The 20,551-nt window shown below is 52.4% G+C and overlaps 1 protein-coding gene across 7 annotated transcripts in view; it reads left to right on the top strand.

Annotated features, from left to right (window-relative positions):
- Positions 1-19,099, top strand: part of PPP1R12B (protein phosphatase 1 regulatory subunit 12B) — a 110,624-nt gene extending 91,525 nt beyond the window's left edge. For 3 of the 7 annotated variants that reach the window (XM_032203278.1, XM_032203276.1, XM_032203273.1), the window contains 7 exons: positions 5,944-5,960; positions 6,449-6,602; positions 7,148-7,252; positions 7,525-7,578; positions 9,165-9,215; positions 14,173-14,353; positions 17,788-17,844. In XM_032203278.1, the coding sequence (XP_032059169.1) occupies positions 5,944-5,960; positions 6,449-6,602; positions 7,148-7,252; positions 7,525-7,578; positions 9,165-9,215; positions 14,173-14,307 (516 nt within the window). In that variant the 3' untranslated portion in view covers positions 14,308-14,353; positions 17,788-17,844. Of the gene's footprint in view, positions 1-5,943; positions 5,961-6,448; positions 6,603-7,147; positions 7,253-7,524; positions 7,579-9,164; positions 9,216-9,522; positions 12,787-14,172; positions 14,354-17,787 lie in introns of those variants that run through there. The other 4 variants (XM_032203280.1, XM_032203274.1, XM_032203279.1 and 1 more) reach the window with 2 other exon arrangements.
- The last annotated feature ends 1,452 nt before the right edge of the window (positions 19,100-20,551 follow it).

The following is a 20,551-nucleotide window of genomic DNA, read 5'->3' as shown; positions in this document are numbered from 1 at the left end:
GAAGCTGGAGCAAAGCACAGCTCTCAGGTCAGCAGAGCAGCTTTCCAAGGGAGGCAATGACCTCAAAAAAAAAAAAAAAGGAACAAAAGCAGCTTTCAAAACAGATCTTGTAACCATTCTGCACCCAGTGGAAAACTTTCCGAGCTCATTGCCCTGCCAGTACCCAGCTGGACGGGCACATCGAGGGGAGCCCCGCTGCGAGCTGCACCCGGCCGAGATGGGGCTGGGGTCTGCACGTGAAGCCAGCAGCCACCCTCGTTGCCTTTCCTCCTTCCAGCTCAGCTTTTGCACGGCTCCAGGGAGATTTGGGAGCTGCAGCAGCAGCACGGGGCACTGGAGACGTTGTCCATGCAGCCGCCGTGCCAAGTGCCCGCACCAGCACAGCCACGGCACCGCAGGAACCCGGCGGCTGCTCGGCACCCAGCTTCCTGCAGCATCCCTGGTGGCTTCGCGTCCAAGAGGGAACGAAGCGGCCCCACAAGCAGCTGGCTTTGTTTCGTATTTATTTTCTAAAACAAACAGGGGGACAGTTGCCAACGCAAGAACAAAATTGGAGAGGTTCATAAAACTTCCTCTCCTGATTAAGAAGGGGGAGGAGAGCAGGGCTGGGGCTGCGCTCTGGGATCTCGTTAAATGGTGGCTCGTTGGCAGGGGTGTTGGTGGGGATCTCGGAAGCAAAACACCCCAAACTAAACTCCTTGAGAACTATCTTAAAATAGAGCAGATTTTCCTAAGGTTGGCCAATTGGAGATAAAGAAGCATAAAATGTTCCCAAAGCATCTATTTTCCTTTTTTTTTTTTTTTTTTGGAAGAAATGTAAATAGCAGGCTAATAGTAGGCTTTCTCTCCCTTTGCTGGGTCCGATCCTAGCCACAGAGGAATGCGATTGGAAGCAATTAGGCCAATTTCTGACTTGGCAAGAGAAGTGGCTGATCCCCCTCTTGGCGCTGCCTTTCAGGGTTTCATTTTATCTAAACCTTCCACGAGGAACTTGGTTTTAATTATACTTTCCTGAACTTCCAACAGCTGTAAAAGCTTCTGAGCTTCGAAGGGAAGGCTCCTGCCTTCCACAGTCCGAGCATGTTTCTAAAATCCAGTCCCGGGGGTGCTCCTGGTGCTTTGCAGCATCGCAAGGGGTCCGGAGGAGTAAAGCCACGGCCGGTGCCCGGCTTTGCCTCGTCCCTGGAGTGGCCAGAATGAGAACAGGGGGCAGGAGAAAGGTGTGCAGGGGAAATCAGCCTGGTATGATGCTGTTTGTCCTTGTTCTCAGGTCCTATCTCACATATCCCGTGTTTTGCCAGCCCGGCTTGGCCAAGTCAGCTCTGACCCTGTCTGGGAGGCTTGCAGAAATAACCAACCCCCTTTGCTGCCCTCTGCCACCCCCTAGGCTGCCTGAACGGCCGCGAGGAAAGAAGAGGAGACCTGGCAGGTGAAGGGCAAGTTTGGAGGAGACGTAGGACACCCAGCCTCCCTCCACGAGAGGTCCAGGAGCGAGGGGTCACCAGAAACGAGAGGCATGCCCACGAGCTTTCTGTGCTTTTAAATTACCCCTTAAATTACGCTTCCACGTTTAGGGCTCGGTGCTCTCAGCAGGGTGCCGGGGCCTGGGCTCGGTGCTGGCTGCCGGGAGGGGAAGGCGTGCTGCTTTCCGAACCAGGGCAGCCGCTTCTGGCTCCTCGCCGCTCCCCGGGGTCCTCCTCCCCCCCCACCCCCTGAAACGCTGTGACCCTGTTTAGGTTGTGAGAAGGAGGATTTCACAACCCCATGCTTCCGTGGCTGCCGTTTCTAGTCAAACTCCTGGTCCCGAGGGAAATAAAGCAGTCCGGGCAACGCTGAGAGCACAGTTCCAGATTTGCCAGGAAAAAAAGAAAGCAAACAAAGAGCGCTGCGTTCCTAGGGGTGGTGCAGCCGTCTCTCAGCATCCTGTCCTTAACCTGAGCAGGTTGTGCGGTGTTCAGTCAAGAGTAATCAGGAGGAGAAAGCCCTGTCTTGCAGCGTGTCAGTGCACGTTTGTCCTTTGGTGGTCTTGGCTCCAGTTTCCCTATGTTTACCCCAACTTCTATTTCAAGAAATGTTGCAGGGAGAGCTTTGCCCTTCACCTTCTGACTCTGACCTCAGAGTTTGAAGCTCTGGGACAGGATCTCCGAGCAGACACGTCCTTCTTCACTGCTTACATACACCACACGGTGAGAGAGCTGATGCTGCAGAAGTTGAAGTGGCATATTTAGTGGTTTTAAAGAAGAGGCAGTCAGTGGAGGAGCAGTGATGACCATGCAGGTGCAGCTGGAAGCACAGCAAAGGTTTCCAAGGGCTCTGTGGCCAGCAGCAGGGCAGAACGGGGCTGGAAGGAAGCTGCTTTCTGTTGGAAATGTCACCGATGTGATGTCCCAGTGGCCTCTGAGAACATTTGTCTGTGTGTGAGCAAATAACAGGGATGTCTCAGCTAAGCACGTACTCCAGTGTTTGCATGCAGAGCTCACGGTTCCCCTGCCAGGTACCTCTCCAGCAGCACAAGCGCGTCCCAAGTGCACAAGATTTCGGTCATCATTTTGTTTGACTCATTTCCTCAGGCTTCAAAGCCTGTCTTTGTGCTCAGAACTGCTGCTTTTCATGTCACCCTTTTTACTTGGAGCCTTTTCTGTAACTGAAAAGTGGAACTTTTTTTTTTTTCTCATTCAGGCTTTTTTTTTTTCCCTCTTCTATCATAATTTAAAAAAAAATGAATAGGATAAGCTCCTACTTTCGATGCCAGCACTGGCCTCCATGCAAAACTCAAGAAAATATTGAGCGAGAAACTGATTTAAAATAAAATAAATATCCCTTCCTTCCCTGAAGGTAACAGCAAGCAGAGGAATAATCTGCTGATGAAAACTGCTTTGCACCTTCCATTAGAGCAGGGCTATTTCCAGCAGTGGCTATAATGTCTTGTTCCCAGACCCGGGCTTCATCCAGTTCCTCTCAGCTTAATCATCCTTGTCACAAAAATACCACTTAACTGAAACAACATGGTGAGAGGCACCCGAAAATTGAAGGGTGAGGGAAGGACGCGGGCTTTTCCCAAGCACTGTGACTGCAAACATTTCCCATAACTCGGCACCGTGCGATGCCTGCGTCCCTTTGGGATGCCGCGGTGCAGGGCGGCACCTTCGGCAGCTGCGAGGGCAAAGCGGAGCAGACCCTGCAGAAAGACAAAAAATCCAGCTTTGGGCTCAAGAAGCCCCAGAGGTGCCCAGTGCTGGGGTGGAGAGTGTAGGAGGGAAGCCGCGATGCGCTCGTCCTGGTGTTGGCAGGAGCGGGGCCCGCAGGTCCCCTGGTCCTAACTGGTGTCTCCCTCCCCGTGGAGAGACAGGGACAGTTGCAACCTGAAATAATTCTTCCCAGTTCACAGGGAGGTTTTCCAATCCAATAAACTAGGCCCTGCTTTGTTATTTTTTTCCTTTGGTATTTAAAATGATTCCTGTCTTACCCCACCCCTCCTTAGCAGAAGCACACCCCTGCTGTCTCTGCCTCTGGAGATTATTTGTTTCTTTGAGGAAAAAAAAAAAAAAAAAAGACAAAAATGATGTTTTCCTCCTGCTGGAAGTGCACAGACTTGCTTGGGAACCTGCTCAGGTTTGGCTTTTCTTGCTCGGTTTTCACATCGCCTTGCCCTGCCACGTGTGGACTTCCCCAGCTCTGTTCAAATCCATTATCGGGTGTGTTTGTTGAAATAAATGCAAGCTTGATATTAAGTGGATTACTTGTCGAGCCGTTTGTCACTGTAAGGGGAGTTGTCACTGAAAGGGATTAGCAGAAAGTGCACAAATAACTTCCAGCAAGAGGCTTGTTAATCACTTCCCAATTCCCCCTCCCACCGAACCGCGGAGCCCAGGTCACCGGGCCAAAATTTCAGGGGAGCTGCCAGGCCTCATGCTGGGGCAACCAACGTCTTAACGAGGCAAGTGTGAGGAGCTCTGCTGCCAAAAGACCCCAGAGACCTCGGCCAACGCATTGGTGGCTGAAAACAGGGAATCTTTTTAGCAACACCCAGCGCAAGAGGTTGGTCGTGTGGTGACTGCTTCTTGGCGTGTGGAGGCTCTGAGCCTCTGGGAGCAGGGCTGTTCGTGTCTGGGTTTTGGTGGATGTCCGTGGGACAGCGACAGGCAGGAGCATCGCCTGTGTGGTACAAAGAAAACTTGTGCTGTCCTGCATGGAGAGGGGTTAGAGCCAGTGAAGGAGCCCGGGGCTGGGCCCACTGTCATGGCTCCGGGCCTGTGCCAGCACCTGGATCGGCTGCGACAGCTCTAGGGAGGGTGTGCTAATTAACAGCGGGCTTTGCTCGTCCCTTTTGAGCTTCGGGTTTAGCAGCTTCAGCTTGAAATGTGCTTGAATGAGGCGTCGAACGTGTTGGGCTGCTTCGGTTCGCAGCCTTGGTGTGGCTCCAACAGTGGCATCCCAGGGAGGGCGGCCCTCCAGGCGGCCCTGATGGCAGGCCCCGTCAGGAGGCTCCTTCCTGGAATCCGGGATCAGGGTTTTATTAGGGTAGGATGAATTAAAAGCAGCACACAGAGTGTCATCACGTTCCTGCATCCTGACAAGTCCTGAGGACGGGGCTGAGGGGCCTGAGGCCTGGTGCACCCCTGGGACAGGCCGAGAGAGCTGGGGCTGCTCAGCCGGGAGGAAAGGCTGAGGGGAGACCCGTCCGTGGGGATAAATGGCTGAGGGGAGGTGTCGGCAGGATGGAGCCGGGCTCTGCGGTTGTGCCCAGCGACAGGACGAGAGGCAGCGGGCACAGATGGAAGCCCAGGAGGTTCCGGCTCAATATGAGGGGCTCCTCCGTGCTGTGAGGTGACAGTCCTGGCCCCTCTCCTCAGTTGCAATGTCCTTCTTCTTGTGTTCACTTCTTAAAAAGGCTGTAGGGAAATAGCTGGTAGCACTGGCAGGTGGTTTGTGCTCGCTTGCAGAAACAGCATTGCTAATAACACTGGTAGCGGGACGTCGGGCTCAATTTCCAGTTCAAGAGACTGAAAAAGTGTCAGACTGCACCTCGGGTTTGAGTAAACATCTGCCAGATGGAGAAACTTGCAGGAAGGAAGCGCTAGATCAGGGTGGTGCATCCTGCGGGACACCTGTGCTATTGCTGGTTGGCTTTGGCATTTGGAGGAGAAAGCTGTCCAGTCCAGAAAACCCCATTAAAAACTGCGGTTTACCACAACCAGGCCCTGTAGCGTGTTACAGTGCCAAGCAAAACTCTTCTGTAACCTCCCCTGTGCATTAGTTGGCCCAGGTCAGTTTTGGTGTATGAGCAACGACGGAGCTGAGAGCTGCACCGCGGCCACTGGGACATCGATGGGGAAAGCAGAACCTGAGGCACACTACAAGCAGTGTGATGAATATTTTGGCTGCTGAGGGCTCCTCTCCCTTCCTCGGGCAGCTCTGCTGTGTTCCCCTGGCTGTCATGAAGCTCTCCTTGGTAGGGGAGGTGTCTGCCCATGGAGAGAAAAACGGTTTGTGGTTTTTAGACATCCAACGTGAATGCGCCGAGAGCTCAGTGCTTCTGGTCCATAAATCACTCTCACCCACATCGTGCATAGGACAGCGGTCAAAATCGAGAAGAATAATTTGATTCAAAAAGGAAACAATAGATTAGTTTTGGTCCAAGGAATGGATTTCAATTCCGTAAACTAGGATTTGAAGTTCAAGGTTCAGTAGTTTTTAGGTTAAGGAAAGAAATTAAATCTGAAGTACTTCAGAGCAGCAGAAGCAATTGAAATTCAGGCAGGAATTGGTGAATCGCAGTTTGGGCGTGGGAGGTAGCGCTGTGTAGCTTGTTGTGAGCTTGCTGCTTGTGTCAGAGGTAGGAAACTGCTGCTACGTGGCAGCTCTGCGATTCTTGAATTGAACTGTCAATTCTTCTGGTTATTAATTTAATTTTTCTTTCTTTTTCTCCCCTTCTCCTTTCAGCATGAAAGACTTTCCAGGTAAGAGTTTTGTTTCTTGGATTTTTTTTTCTGTTTAATATTTATCAGTGACACTTTTTTCTATGGCTTCAGGGCTTCCCAGCACTTCAAACCAATAGCATAAGCTGAAGCTGCTTCTGGCCATTCGGTACTTACCATAGCAGAACTGTTGGGCCAGCTTGCTTCCAGCCTTTGCTCCCCAAATTACTTACCAGATACAAAGAGACACAAACCCTCTGTGCCCCGTTAGCAACGGAGCCCATTCCCACCATGCAGATGGGAGATGCACGGGAAGTTACTGCCCTGGTGGGGTTGGGGCTGATACCCACTGGACTTTTCCCACTTGTTTCGGTGCTGCTGCTCCCTGCCCTTGGGCGCTGCGCTGCAGCAGGAGCGTGCTCAGCAGTCCCAGCGCCTGTGCACAGCCTCGAGCCCCAGCCTGGCAGGCTCAGACAGGCAGTCCCAACATGGTCCCTGCTCCATGGTGCTAGATCCTCTTTGCATTTTAGGTTGGAAGCAGCTACAAACCCTACTCCTGCCAGTGACTCCTCCTCCTACAGCGATCGTGCCTCCAGCCGCTCCAGTGCCTACACCCGGAGGGAGAACCGGTTAGCTGCCCTCAGCAGCAGAGCAGAAGAGGAGAGTAACAGGGACTATAAAAAGGTAGGATTTTCAGGTGGATTATTGTCAATGCGTGCACCTTAGAAGCTGCCTGCTGCTGCAGAAACCTGCACTGAGAGTCATTGGCACGAAAGAGCAAAATAATTTCCTTTCGTTTTCTGTTTCCATTGCCTTTGGAAATGACTGTAGCCTCTTTCAAATGCCACAGCTCTTCAGAGGGTCAAAAAAGGACAAGGGGTGAAAGGACACCATGCAAAGTCAGATATCTGGGAAAGAAGAGTGAGGAATGAGGCTGGAGAAATGTTGGGAGGGATGTGTGAAGGAGCAAGAAAAGATGTTGCCGAGCACTGCCAGCATGACCCAAGTATACATACCCAACAGAATTATGTTTTGCTGCTCTAACACTCCAGATTATTTTTTTTCTGAAACTTTCAACATAATCCTTGAAAGCTAATAGTATGGAGCAATGCAAACCCCGCAGCTGCCTCTGCTCAGTGCTGGGACTCGTGGAGTGGCGTGGCAGAGCTGGGTCTGTGCACTGGCCGAAGAGCAGCCTGGTTGATTGAAATATTTGGTTCATATTTCAGTTATATGAAAGTGCCCTGTCTGAAAATCAAAAGCTGAAGACAAAACTGCAAGAAGCCCAGCTTGAGTTGGCTGACATCAAATCTAAGTTGGAAAAAGCAGCCCAGGTAAGGCAGAAACCAACTCCTGGACTAGAGAAACCGAGCACTGGCCCGTGACAAGCCACCACGTGTTTCAGTGCAGGGAGGGATCTGTTTAGCTCGTGGGAGGGAGGGTGCTACAGAGGGGACTTGTATATTTTGCAGAAATAAGAGTGGTGTGAGTGATTCTCTAAGGACTGCTTCTTTGGGCAAGTGCTTCTGTAGGCTATCTAGGCCTTTGTACAGCATCCTATGAAATCCTCTCAGTTTTAATAGCTTTCTATTTTTAATTTACATAGCAGAAACAGGAGAAAACTTCTGACCGGTCTAGCATGCTGGAGATGGAGAAAAGGGTATGTGTCTGCTTTCTTCTGAGTCGCGATCCTTGCCTTGAATTCCTCTGCAAGGCATAGCAATTTCTTGAAGGAAAGTGTTAATTAAAAGATAAGTTATATTTTTGCCTTGCAGAGCAGTTCATAGTGATAATCGTGTTCTGACCTTTTCAATGCCTGCGACTTCCCTGCTCTCTTTGCAGATCAGCCACGTTCTGGTCTCATTCCTTTGTTACAGGAAGCTACAGACCAACAAATAGTGGTGCATGGTCCTATGGGGCTGTTGGTCCATTATGCTTTAAAATATTATTGTTCCTTGTAAATAAAGTTACAGGGCAGAGAGGGGAGCAAAGCACAACACCAGCTGGGTGTCTGTCTGACGATTACACTTGAAATCTGACTGTCTGAATGCTCCTTCCTCCTAACTGAGCAGTCAGCTTTATTGCAGCAAGCTAAGCTGACCTTGCAGCGTGTGGCTGTCTCTGCCCTAAATGACCTTCAGCCAGGTCAGAAGGGACTCGGGGAGGTCTGTAGTCCACACACCAGGCGCAGGCAGTGCTGAATTTGAACTGCCTTCCTTGGGGCTTTGTCCTGTCATTTCATGGAGATTTGTAAGTGTTGAGGCTCCACAGCTGTGGCCCCTTGTTCTGGTGCTTAAATATCCTCAGAGTTAACTTTTTATCTTGTATCCTGTCAGAACCTCCCCTGCTTCAGCTGATGGCCATTATCTCACATTCTCCCACCACATACCTTAATGGTTAATTAAAGTTAGAGCCAGCCATCACTGCCATCTGAACCGGCAGCTGGGGGAAGTCGTGACATGGGTGGAGCTTTGCTTTTGTTTAAAAAAAAAAAAAAAAAAAAAATGTGGCAGTGAGAGCATTGCCCTGAGCAGGACATCCCCAACCAGAGGGAGCTCACCCCCACATCCTATCTCCCACCCATATAGGGTGCTTCCAAGATGGGGCAGCGTTCTGCATTATTTTTGTTGCATTAGGATCACAGCAGGCACAAACGCAGGTTTCTGACAGAGAGAAAAGAGCGTTGCTCAGGGAGGATGGCATTAAGTGCTTCAGGACAGCTTCTGCAATTTGTGTACCCGTGTACTGGTTGGTTCCCAAAATCTGCTGCAGCAGTCAGTCAGTTTTGCAGCTCTAAATTCCTAAATTTATCTGGGAGAAGCAGGATTTCCAGACACCTTTCCCTGGTCGCTGTTTGGTATTTGATGGGCTCTGCGGGTTTTGTCATCATCTCCTTTGCAGCAGGGGACGTGGGGGTACAGTTACCTGCACGGCTTCACCTGCACAGCTCAGAATCACATTTCATCAGAAAGGCCTGAAAGCTGGGGTCACTAAATGTAGTGGGGTAGCTTCACTGAAGAGAGCTCAGGGCTGAGAGGTCTGAAAAATGGGCCGCAGCACGGATCCCCTGCTGGTTCACCAGCTGCTGTGTCCCATCTGATCAGGCCGGTAACCTGCACATTGCTCTGAGATGCTTTTCAGTGACTGTTCATACATACGACTCTTACTTTTCCTTAAAAGAAAATGCGCTGTAAGTTTTTCCTCTAAATCCACGTGACAATCTTTGTTACGAATCTTTGTGAACAGGAGAAGCGAGCCCTGGAGCGGAAACTCTCTGAAATGGAGGAGGAGATGAAGGTAGGAAATAATCTATTCACTCTATTCTATTTTTTATGCTTTGTGTTAATGTCTTTGGGGATTGTCACCCAGGAATAGGATATTAAAAGTATACATGGGAGGGGACTCCTGTTACCTCTGAGTGTGTTCCTTTATGCACAGAGAACTTAATTTAAGGGCTATGTTCTCCAAACATGAAATAATAATAAAACTGCTCCGATTGCACCATATGTTTTATTTGTTAATGCTCTTTGATCTGAGAACTGTGAAGGCTGTTCTCCCTAAATGCTTTCTAAAACTAACCTTTTGTGGCATCCATGAGTTTCAGTTTGCTGATCCCCTGTGCTAGTCTGCGGCCCAAGTTAAGCCGTTGCGGTTCTCTCCAGATGGGTAAGAAGACAAAGCTGGCTTTTGAGATCACGCACACTAGCCAGGAAAAAAACCACAGAGTGATTGTATTCCTGTACTCCCTTCCTAAAGCATGTCACTGGAAGGCTGTGGCAGTAAGTCAGCCTGGAATGGATTTCAGCAAAGAGGAACTTGCTTCCTGATGAAACGTACAGCATGGCTTACTGTCACGGGACATCCCCCACTGACTGCTTCCTTCGCGTTGCCCTCTCTCTCGTGGCATTGCTTCGGAGGACGGTGGCCTCCTGCCGTGGCTGGGATGCCCTGGGAGCATGGGGCTGGCGGGGAGCACTGCAGGGCAGGGAGCAGTGTGTTGGCCGCCTAGGAACGCCTGAAAATTCTCACTGATCTTGCAGTGTTACAGCATTGGACGCTGTGTGTTCGTGCTCGTGTTCACAGAATGCTCCTCTTCGCTCAGTGCCCTGTGCTTCCCTTCCCTCTGAGCATGATCCAGGTGGGACCAAGCTACTTTAACAAGGAAAGATGCAGGGCTGAGAGCCGTGAGCTCTCTCGCCGCGGTGTGCTGATGGAAATAATTTCCTGCCGTCCTCCAGGAGGCTCCAACTTCATTTTTCTATTTCAAGCTTCATGTATTTACCAAGGGTACAGCTTTGAAGGACCCGCTGGTTTGTGCTGCATCTTCTGCTGCAGTGAGCACAGAACAATTTGGTGGAGTCTTACTGCAAAAGCTCTCTTGTTCTTTCAAAGAGGAGAAAATAAGTGTGGATGTGCTAGCTAGAAGGGGAAGGAGAAAGGACTGAATGTGCCTGAGCTTCAGGTCCTTTGTCCACTCCACAGGTGGCAACATTTAACTCCAGAGATTCTTCCCCATCATTACAGAAATGGGGCCTTCAAGAGAAAACATGGTCAGTAGCATTTTGTGTTGTTTCTCTCACTCTGTAGATTACTCCACAAACCAGCTCAGGCCTTGGAGTAAAAAGACAAATTGGTGTCCCCTAGTGGTCTGTCGGTTTGGAACATTTATATTGGTTCAGGAAGCAATTAGTGAAATAAGGTGCCTGTAGGGACTGCTGGATGCTGCCAGAGCGCCTCTGGTTCAGCTAGTTGGGAGCTGCAGACTGATGGAAGCCAAGATGGTGCACTGGGAAAAGCACTGCCAGGAGTTTGACGTGTTCTTGTATTACCCTGAAGCTGCTGGTCACTGCTGGGGACAGCACACGAGCTGAAGCAGCCTGTGGGCTACCTGGAAATGAGCTATCAGATCCTCAAGAGTGATGCTTGCTCTTTGCTCCCTGCTGTGTTCCTGCTGCATTAAACAACCAAAATGAGCTTTTGTTAGTGGAATAAATAGACACGGAATTTGAAAGTGCCTCTTCTGAGGTCCTACTGTGTTTCCTTATCAAATCCTCAAGTTGCAATTGCGGTGGAAAAGTTAACTCCATCCCAGCCAGACCCGGTACAGCGCTGAGTACCTGTGTGTGCTGCGACATTTCTTTTGTGACAGCCACTTAAGAAAAAGGAGTATGAAATCCATGACAATAAAAACGTACTGGGCAAGTCCGTAAGGAAAACAGGCTTTCCATGTCCACTTACATCACGTCTTACAGTTGAAGAGTTGGCCCAGTTGTGTTTGTGCAGAGTGAGATAACCTCTGCAGAACATCTGTGTTAATCCCTAGGGTGGAAGCAGTGCCAGGAATCAAACCTATTAATGCTGGCTGGACTTGCATTCCTGCTACTTTCGCTAATTGAATTGCTATTGAGCAGAATCAGAAGGAATAAGTGATTTAAGCAAATCCACCCGTTTCTGTTAAGGTGGAGAGCAGCAAGGGGAGATAACCAACCGTGCCAAGTTATTACATCTTGACTAACACTGCAGTCTTCAGGATTCTGCCCACCGGTCTTTGAATTGAACTGGTCCATCCTGGCTCACATCCAGCCTTTTTGTCTTTGTCCAGCTCAGGGCTTCAGGTGTGGCCGCAGCAAGGTGAAAGCAGCTGACTCCTTTGGGAGAGGAGGCACAGCAACGTCACAGAAAGGTCCTGGGCTGCTGTGACAGAAATGCTGTGCTCTTCAGCCCAAGCTTGAGGTAACAAGCTGTGTTCCTGTCGTGAGTTTATCCACTGCTGATGAAGCCGTCAAGAAATGGAGAGGAGCAGGACGAAATCGGTGATCTCAAAGAACTCCTTGATGCTAGAGTTGCTCCTGCAGGCCTGCTGTTGGGAAGGTGACAGGGTGGTACAGCATTTTCCTAAGTGACTGCAGAATTTGACTGGAGATAAGGCAACTTGGCTGAGGAAGGAGGAAGAAAATTAACATTTGCGCTGAATTGAATTCAATGCCAAGTGCCTGAGGTCCCAACTTAACACAGCAATTTTCCTTGAAGGTCACAGAAGCTTCTTTATTCTGTAGCAGCTCTGCACCTCCTGGCTTTGTACATTGTGCATGCTTTGGGCGTTTTTATTTCCCCTAGTGTTGCAGGCACAAAATCCTTTAATTGAAGGCAAGTGCAGCTGAACCGAGAAGCCTGCTTTCTGTAAGCCAAGTATCCAGCAGAGTGATAAGCAATCACAGCGGTGTCGTCCAGATTCTGGTCTCTGCCCTTGGCTTCAGGCCCAGCTTTCCAGCCTTCACTAGGTGTCTTTGAGCATGATAAATAGAAAGCCATCCTACCTGCAGCGCACACACATTCGTGCAGAGGTGATCCTTTTTATCATCTGCGGCAGGGTGCTGAGCCTCAGCTGCCTCTGATCGTGCCACGCTGCAGTTTTGTGCTGTGCTGGTATGGAAAAGTCAAGGTGGTCTCTAAGCTGACCGCAATCCTTCCCACCTCCCGTAGCACGGCACCCCCTTTTACATATGTTTGACGTTTTTCTGCCAGCCAGATGCTCAGCTGAGTTCCCTGGAAGGAAACGGAGAGCATTTGTAATCCGGGGATGCTCCTCCAGCCTGAGCATCCCCCTGCAGCTCCTGGGGACGGTCGCTCACAGGACAGCCACGGCCTGAGCTGTGACATCCGTCTGTCCTCACTGGGCGCAGGACAGCCTGCCCACCGGGATGGTGGCCAGGATTTGGGGAGAAGTGTCCCCGCCGAGCTGTCCCGGGAGCTCTCCTACCCCATAGCTCTGTCTCAGGACCTGTCGGTCTGTCTGGTGTCAGAACTGCGCTGCTGAAGGCCAGGGCTGGTGAGGCAGGGGGGGCTTCATCACTTGGACAGCAGTTCTGTGGGGATCTGCAGCCAGCTCCCTCCCGTGCAGTCAGGTGGAAGTTCCTCCTGTCACCGTAGGTTTGCCAGTGCTCTTCTGGTTGAGGACACCTTCATTATTGCAGACAGCAACTCCCTTTGGCCACTTTCTGTCGATTAAATGGCAGAAAGGAATTCCCTTCCCCACGGACCCTTCCCTCCCTCTGCTCCCTGCAGGCGAGGGGGGGGACGCAGGCAGCACGGCGCTTTGCGGGCAGGACGGGAGCTGCTTTGCTGTGGGCTGGGATTTCTTCACTTGAACTTCAAATTCCTCTTCTGGCGGGCGTTCCCCTGCCTGCCTCCCGCTGCCCTGTGCCTGCATCCCCTCCTTGGTGCCAGAGGCTTCCCCGTTCCTGCGGCACTGCTGCCCGACGAGCTGAGCTGTGAGGGGTAAGGACGGGATGCTGCTCAGGCAGCCCCTGGCTCCACGTATGGTGTAAACACCCCACATAAGGTTTTATGTCAGTGTCTCTGGGGAAATGTGGTCCTTGAACGAGAAACGGTGATGTCTGCACAGCTTCTGCCCTCTTCTGCTTCGCCTTCTGCGTTGCCTCCGTGTCGTGTGTCCCCCTGTGCAGCTGGGACTGTGCTCGCCCCACCTCGGAGGCTGGGTTCCAGCACTGTCCCGTGCTCCTTTCTGTGTTTCTTCTGGTACTAAAAACACCGTGTTTCGAGTGCCTTCTCTGTAAGATGCTGTCATTTGTACTGCTGTCGTTAAAATGTGTGGATTCAGTGTTTTAACCTTGCACTTCCAGATGAGAGAGACGTTGAGCCTCGGGACAGGGCAGACCCAGGAGTTCAGGTGCCGTAGGGATGGGGGCTGTGAGGTGACGTGTCTGGGTGATCCACTGCAGGACAGTGACACCCACGGGTGCTTAATACATAAATAAAACCTCCCGTGGAGCTCTGGTTGCTCTTTGCTACACCAGGCTGCTTTAGCTTTTGGAGACACGTGAAGAAAAGGAGACGTAAAGAAATTCCCAGCAGCGCTTTCATAGCCCATGGAGGTGGGAAGTCAGCAGTGGTAGTTCTCAAAGCAGTAACTCCGTGGCTGTGTGCTGGTGGAGCTTACACCTCGATAAATTAGAAAATAGCCAGGTAGAGAGCAGCCTGCCCTGTAGGAAATGCACCTTCCTAAAGGCTGTGGAGGCCCCTGGAGAAAGGGAAGGTTCCCGAACACCCTCAGCGTGTCGTAAGGCTTTCTTCGTATGCATCTGAGCTGCTGCCTGCCCAGCACTCACTGCCACTAATTTTTCTTTTATTCTCTATTTCACTGCTCGTGGACTAAATTCACCTTTCTGTGCCCTTTTGTCTCCGTGGTGTGTTCTCTCTGTGTCTCTGTGTCCACTCCTGTCACTCTCCGCAGAATCTCCACCAGCTCAAACAGATTCACACTCTGAGGCAGATGAATGAGCAGCTGCTGGCCGAGAACAGGGCTCTGACCCGGGTGGTAGCCAGGCTTTCACTGCCCGCCAAGCCCTCCGAATCAGAGGAGCTGTAGCCGCTTCCCCTCCGGCTCATCTCGCCTCCCTCTTCCACTCTTCCAGGCAGGTCTCCGCTCCCGTGGCCGAGCTGCTCGCCGCCTCGCCGCTCCCCGGGCTGCCTGATGAAGCTCGGGGGCTCCAAGCAGCATGTGCCCGAGGAGCCAGCGTGCTGCTGGCCCTGCTCCGGCTGCAGGCAGGGCTTCACCGCAGGCGGCTGCCTTCACCTCTGCTGCCCCTCGCTCTGCTTGGCAGGTGCTGACCTCCACCCGCAGCGGCAGGGTTTGCTTTTTCCTTTTCCCCCCGTTGAGCAGAGAAATAGGAGGGCATGCTCCCTGCTTTATGCCGAGGCTTGGAGTCCGATGGATGGCGCTGAAGTGGCTGCGGAGGAACGGGAGCTCGGCTGCTTCCCCGGGGCTTAGCACGGCCGAATGCCTTCGGGGTGGCACCAGCAGCAGCATCCCCCTCCCAGGGCCTGACCTCGAAGGTGGTGCCTTTATGGTGTGAGCCTGGTCGTGGTGTCACTGGGCTGAGGGCAGTGAGAAGCTGGCTCGTAGCAGACAGGACTGTGCCAAGTCAGAATTAATCTCAATATTTCTCGGGATGTTACAGAAAACGCAGGTTCTAGGCAGGAAGGGGATTTTTTTTTTAAATCTAAAACTGGGCAGTCTGCAACAATTTCTCTCACTCAGCTGAGCAGAGAAAACAAGCTCCTTCCCTCGTTTTTAGGTAGTGAGATGTTTCGGTCTGAGTTCAGAGCTGCAGCATCCCCTCTGCCTGCTGCAGCCTGGTTACGAGGCAGGGCAAGCAGCAGGAGGCCGACCAACCAAGTTTTCTTTTTTTCACCTGGTATTTTAAATTCACTGCAGAAAAATTAGTGTTGGAAATCCAAGGGCAAGCCTTCTGTGGCTTTGCCATATGCTTCACACTGTTAAATTACATCCCTTCTTGCTGCTTCGGTGCTAAAATAAAGCCATAAACGCTTCTTTCTGCGGGCCCTGCCTGCCTTTTGCAGGTTAGTAGGGATATTTGGGTCCCTACAGACAGCTTTTTTTAAAAAAAAAAGAAAATAAAATAGAAGCACTGTGCTCTAATGGGCTGGAAGTGGCACTAAGGTATGAAAAAATCTATTCTTAGCGCACAAATTATATCAAAGATGATTAACCGTGGAAACAAACTAACCGGGGGAATTGGGGCTTCCCTTCCCGGGAGTCTCAGTGCAAGACCAAGTGTTCATCCCAGGCGAGCTGGGGGCTGGCCGAGACGGGGTGTTCCACCTCACCTGCAGGTGGGCAGAGGAACCAGTCCCACCAGCACCCTGCTTGAAATCGGCAGAAATATCCTGGACCTTGTCCCTGCCTCACCTCGTTCCCCTAAGCAGGGAGTTTCGGTCAATCTCTTTCCCGACGTGTTTTGAGCTCGGAGAAGGAGAATTGACCACAACCACTTCCAGACCCGCAGAAATACCGTCTCACACCCTGAAGCCAGCTGGCTCTCTTCTCCAACCAGGCAATAATCGCAGCTCCGCTTCTCCCCCCTGCTGCCACCCCTGCTCAGGGTGCCACCACCGCGTCCCCCGTGCAGGCTGGCCGAGACAAGGACGGGCTGATCGTCCCCTGCTTGCTTCTAGGTTTGAAACTCCCTGCTTGTGTCCGAGCTGGAGAAGAGCTGTGTATCTGTGAGCTCATCCGTGTGTTTTATTTTTTTCAACTCCTCGTAGGTCTAGCACGGGATGTCACTGTTACCTGTAAGCCTTGTCTCCTCGTGTCCCCAGACATCGCAGCCCTGCAGTCACGGCACTGTTTTAAACTGGCAGGGGCGCTTTTCAAAGAATCTCTTTCCCCCAAATCCCCATCATTTCCTCAGTGTCACCTTCTCCAGTGCCACAGCTAACAGGCACGGAGCAGAGCTGCTCGGACAAGCCCCTGGTGCTGCGGTGTGCTCGGCATCACGGCACCCCGCGCGCCGGGCTGCGCCCCTCCTTGCTGCTTCCAGCGAGATGTTTACAAAGCTTCATTTTCCAGGCTCTCGTATTGCCAGCCTGCTTCACCTGCAGCTTATTTTGCAAGGCTGCTTTGCCCGGAGTGCCCGCAGCTTGGGAGGAATTCCAGTTCACGAGGTTGATTTTTAGCTTTCAGAAAGCTTCACGGGGAACTGATGGAATCGGGTGAAAGCCAGGAAGCTTTTCAAGAAGTTCTGCTCCTCGTTACCTTCCTCCCTTTTCCGATAAATCACCAGAGTTGCACTGAGGGTGGTTAAAAAGCACAGCCACCAGCAGAGCTCCCAGCGGGCTGTGGAACTGGGGTGGTTGCTCTCTGCTGGTGCTCACGGGCACACGCGGTGGGTTTTCTCTGCCAAAGCAAGGGGCAGAATTTCCGAGCACTGTCCTGGTGGAGCGATGGGCTCCTGCAAGCCTGCAAGGCCCCCCTAGGACGTGGCAGAGGGGACAGGGACAGCCCAGCTGCAGACCACAGCGGGTGCTTGGACGCCTCCAGTGCCCTGGACGGGAGGCAGCGTGCTTTGTCAGGGGGTTTGGGGGAAGCTCGGGAGGAAACGAAGGGGCACAGCGAGACTGCAAGTGCTTTCCCCATCTCCCTTCCTCTAAGATCCGAGATGAGTCGGGGCTGAGCTCGCTCTGTGCCTGAGCTGTGGGGTGGCCCCCGCTCTGTGGCCGGGGGTCCCGTGGTGTGACCGCCCCGTGGGGACACCCCAGGCTCCACCTGGGGCAGAGCTGTCCTCGGAGGGGCTCTCAGAGCGATACCCACCTGCAGTGTGGGAAATGAGAGGCTTGGGGCCTTTCTTTTGGCCAGCAAGAAATGCTGCAAAGGTCTCCTCGAAGTCTTTTCTTCCTCAGTTTCTGATGAAAAGCTCTCTGGCTTTTGGCTGTAGTGCAGCTGCTGTTTTAGCCCCAGCATCAGACAACCACGGAGCACCAAGGAGGTGGCTCTGGTGTGTTCTGCCACGACACAAGCACCTACGTTAAACATCTGTGGGATCCCAGAGGGATTTTTTTTTATTCTGAAGAGATTTTGCAAAGCAGGCTTGGTCCCATCCTGAATTAAAAGTCCAAAGCTGAAAAAATGTCAGGCCTTCGTTTCCCCTCTAGTCCTGGCCAAATGGGAAAAACAATACAGGAAAAAAAATAAAATAAAATGAAACTTTATAGTTTTCTGCCAAGCCCTAATTGACCTTTGGGAGCATGTTTGGGCTGAAACAGCTCAGAAATGGCTCCTGCTCCCCCAGCCGGGTGCCGACCGAGGGCAGGGGCTGGGGCACCGCTTCCCACAGGGGTTTTGCTGTGCTCCGTGTCCGACGGCCACCCCGCGGGACCCGTGGCCACCCCGCGGTGCTGAGCAGGGCACCAGGAGGAGAGCTGCACGTGGGAGCAGGACACGAGCCGAGCTGGCCACGCCGTCCCGGCTGCTTTTCCTCGGAGCTGCAGGGTTTTTTTTGGCCATCCCGCCGAGCTGTAACCCTGCCTCGTCTTTGTCTTTGCGCAGATTTTGACGGAGCTGAAGTCGGACAATCAAAGGCTGAAGGACGAGAACGGGGCGCTCATTCGTGTCATCAGCAAGCTCTCCAAATAGGAAGCCTGAGCGAAGGCAGGACGAGGAGGGGTGTCCTACACGAGCTGCCAACCCCGCACCAAGCCCTACCCCCTCTTTTCCTCCTGTCACAAGTACAGCAAGCATTTCAGCCGTGGGATCAACGTCACACCTGCCTTGCCCTGCCCTTTGCTGTACATTCCCTTCCTGCCCTTTTTTCCCCCACAACACGCACCCCTGCCATTTTACGAGTTTTAATTTAAGCATGTTGTGGTATCTCGGACATTTTATTCAAGGGAGAAGAGAAAGAAGAAACACAAGGACTGGTTTCGAGCTGCCAAAACTTTTCCTTCCAGAAGCCCGGGATATGGCATTGGACTCCGGTTTGGAGTAGGTAGCTTCTACCTTAAAAAGTGACGCCAAAAGAACTAAACCGGCACGTCCAAGCCCTTTCCAGGTGGGAAATGTGAACGTGGGCTGGGACTCTGCCGATGTGCATCAGCCCACCTGGGATGTGGGACTCTGGCCGTAAAGCGATGCTGCGAAAGCCACCAGAGCTGATCTCTGTAACGGGCTGCTTTGCACAGACACCTTGTTCTCCTTTTGCCCCGGCAGACCGAGCCTTTTGATTTCGTGTCAGATCTCAGAAAATGAGTGCTGACTCAGCACGAGGCCCCCATCCCTCACCCAGCCTGGGGGATGGCATCCCGCGCTGCGTCCGCTCTGCGGCCAGCGGCATCTGCTCGCTGCCTCCGGGCTCTTGCTTCTCAGGATAACATCACCGGTACTCGCCAACCCTTCTGAAGGAGAAGCTTGACCCGGGAAGAGATCCTCTGCTGCCTTCACGTGCATTCAGGTGTGAATCACCTGGCAGGGAGCTGTGCCCACGCCAGGAACCGGCCTCCTACCGGCGTGTGGGGCATCTCCCTGCCAGCTGTCGGTGAAGGCAGAGCCCTAGAGGAGTCTGGTCGGGTGTTTCAGGTACCGTGCGCTGGTTTTCAGCATCGGGCTGACCAGCTGGAAAACAGTTTTGTTTCTGGGGAACGGAGACAAGAGAGGGAATGCCAGAGTCCTGTCCCAGCCACCCTTCCCTCTGGGGGAAAGCTCAGCGCAGCTCGTCCTCCCGCGTGCCTCGGGGGCTGCCCCCGTGCCAGGGGCAGGAAGGAGCTGCCCTTGGGCACGCCGGCAGCTGTGTCTCTAGGATAAAAGTCTTTTAATCTGTCAAAAGCTTGCAATAAGCCTTGACCTTGAAGGAAACCTCAAAAAATCAAAAAAAAAAAATACAAAAACGTTGATGTTGTACGTACTCAGAACAGTTTGGAATTGTTCTCTCTATGGGCATTCAGACAGCGACTCCTCCAGGTGCTGTGCGACGCCTGGTATCAGACCTGTTGAGCTTCCCATTCTAACAGACCCTTCCCAAAAGATACCTTCCCTCTACCACACTTCTTGCTGGGTGCAACCCCCTTCCCATCTCCTTCCATGGTTCCCCTCTCGTTTCCTTCGCCCTGTGAGTTCCTCGCTCCGTGTGGCTCGGGCACCCATCTCGGGGGTTGCCACAAGTCCCACCCAGCTCTGCTGGGCCGGGGGGGCTGGGAGCAGAGAGGAGACACCTGAATCCAGAGCATAACTCCTGAGCTCGCTCAGCAGGGTAACATTTTTTGGTCTGTCCTGGGCTTTTTGGAACCTTTTGCTGGTTATTTCTTCAGAAAGTGCGAGTATTTTCCTCTCCCTTGGGTGTTTTTTTTTTGGTTTCATTTCAACTCTTTTTTTTTTTCCTTCCCCTCCCCGTCCTGCCTGTTTCCACCTCTCTGGCTCTTGCTGGAGCTGCCCTGCAAACACTGGCAGCTCCGGACAGAGCTTCCTCCTCCGCCGCTCTTCAGCCAGCGGCGTTACGTGGGCGCACCACGATGCCGTTCCTCCTGGTACACTGAGGCCCTTCCTCTGCTGCTGTGCTTTGGGGAGGAAGAGACCAAAGCTGGTAATGGCATCAGGGTTTCTGCAGAGCACTGCCTAAGCCAGGCATCTTTCTCTTTTTTTTTTTTTTTTTTTTTTTTTATTACTTTATTTTAACCCTGCTATATTTAACAGCTTTAAGTCTTGAGATCCGGTCAATGCTTTTTCTGCACGCCGTTCCCACTTGGTGCACTCTTTATGTGAGTACTTCTGCATTTCTTGGTGTTTTCTCAGTGGTCCACCCCTCGCTCCAGACCTGGGCTCTCTCGTCCCTCCCGGGGGCAGGAGCCCGGCCCCCTGTGCTGCCCCCCTCCTTCTGCGCCAGGCTGTGGGTGCCCAGCGGGACCGGGGGCAGGAGCTCAGACCGAAGTCCCTGCTCTCGCGAGGCGGGTTCCTGGCCGTGGGAGGAAGCCCGGTATCTGTTTAGGGACAGGGTTCAACCCAATCTGACAAATCCATCCCGCACTGACGTGTTGCCCCTTCCCACCCGGACGCTCATTGCGTTTTATCCTAAGGAACAGGATGCGAAGGGCGCGGGAGGCTTCGTCCCTCCGCGCGGCCCCTTGCGAAGCCAAACCACTTTAGATGAAGTGTCTGCTTAGCACTGGATTGTCCTCCCACGCCTCGAGCGGGGCGGGGGACCCACCACCAGTTTAGTCGTGCTGACTAGCCAAAGCTGTGAGTACTTGGTGATGACGATGTAATTGCAAACCAAACTCGTGAGGATGATTTTTGGTCTCACTGCGCAACGCCTGACATAACC

Source organism: Aythya fuligula, chromosome 25 (genome assembly GCF_009819795.1).
Source record: "Aythya fuligula isolate bAytFul2 chromosome 25, bAytFul2.pri, whole genome shotgun sequence".
Taxonomy (NCBI): domain Eukaryota; kingdom Metazoa; phylum Chordata; class Aves; order Anseriformes; family Anatidae; genus Aythya; species Aythya fuligula.
Note: the sequence above shows the minus strand (reverse complement) of the source record. Positions and strands in the feature narration are given on the sequence as shown.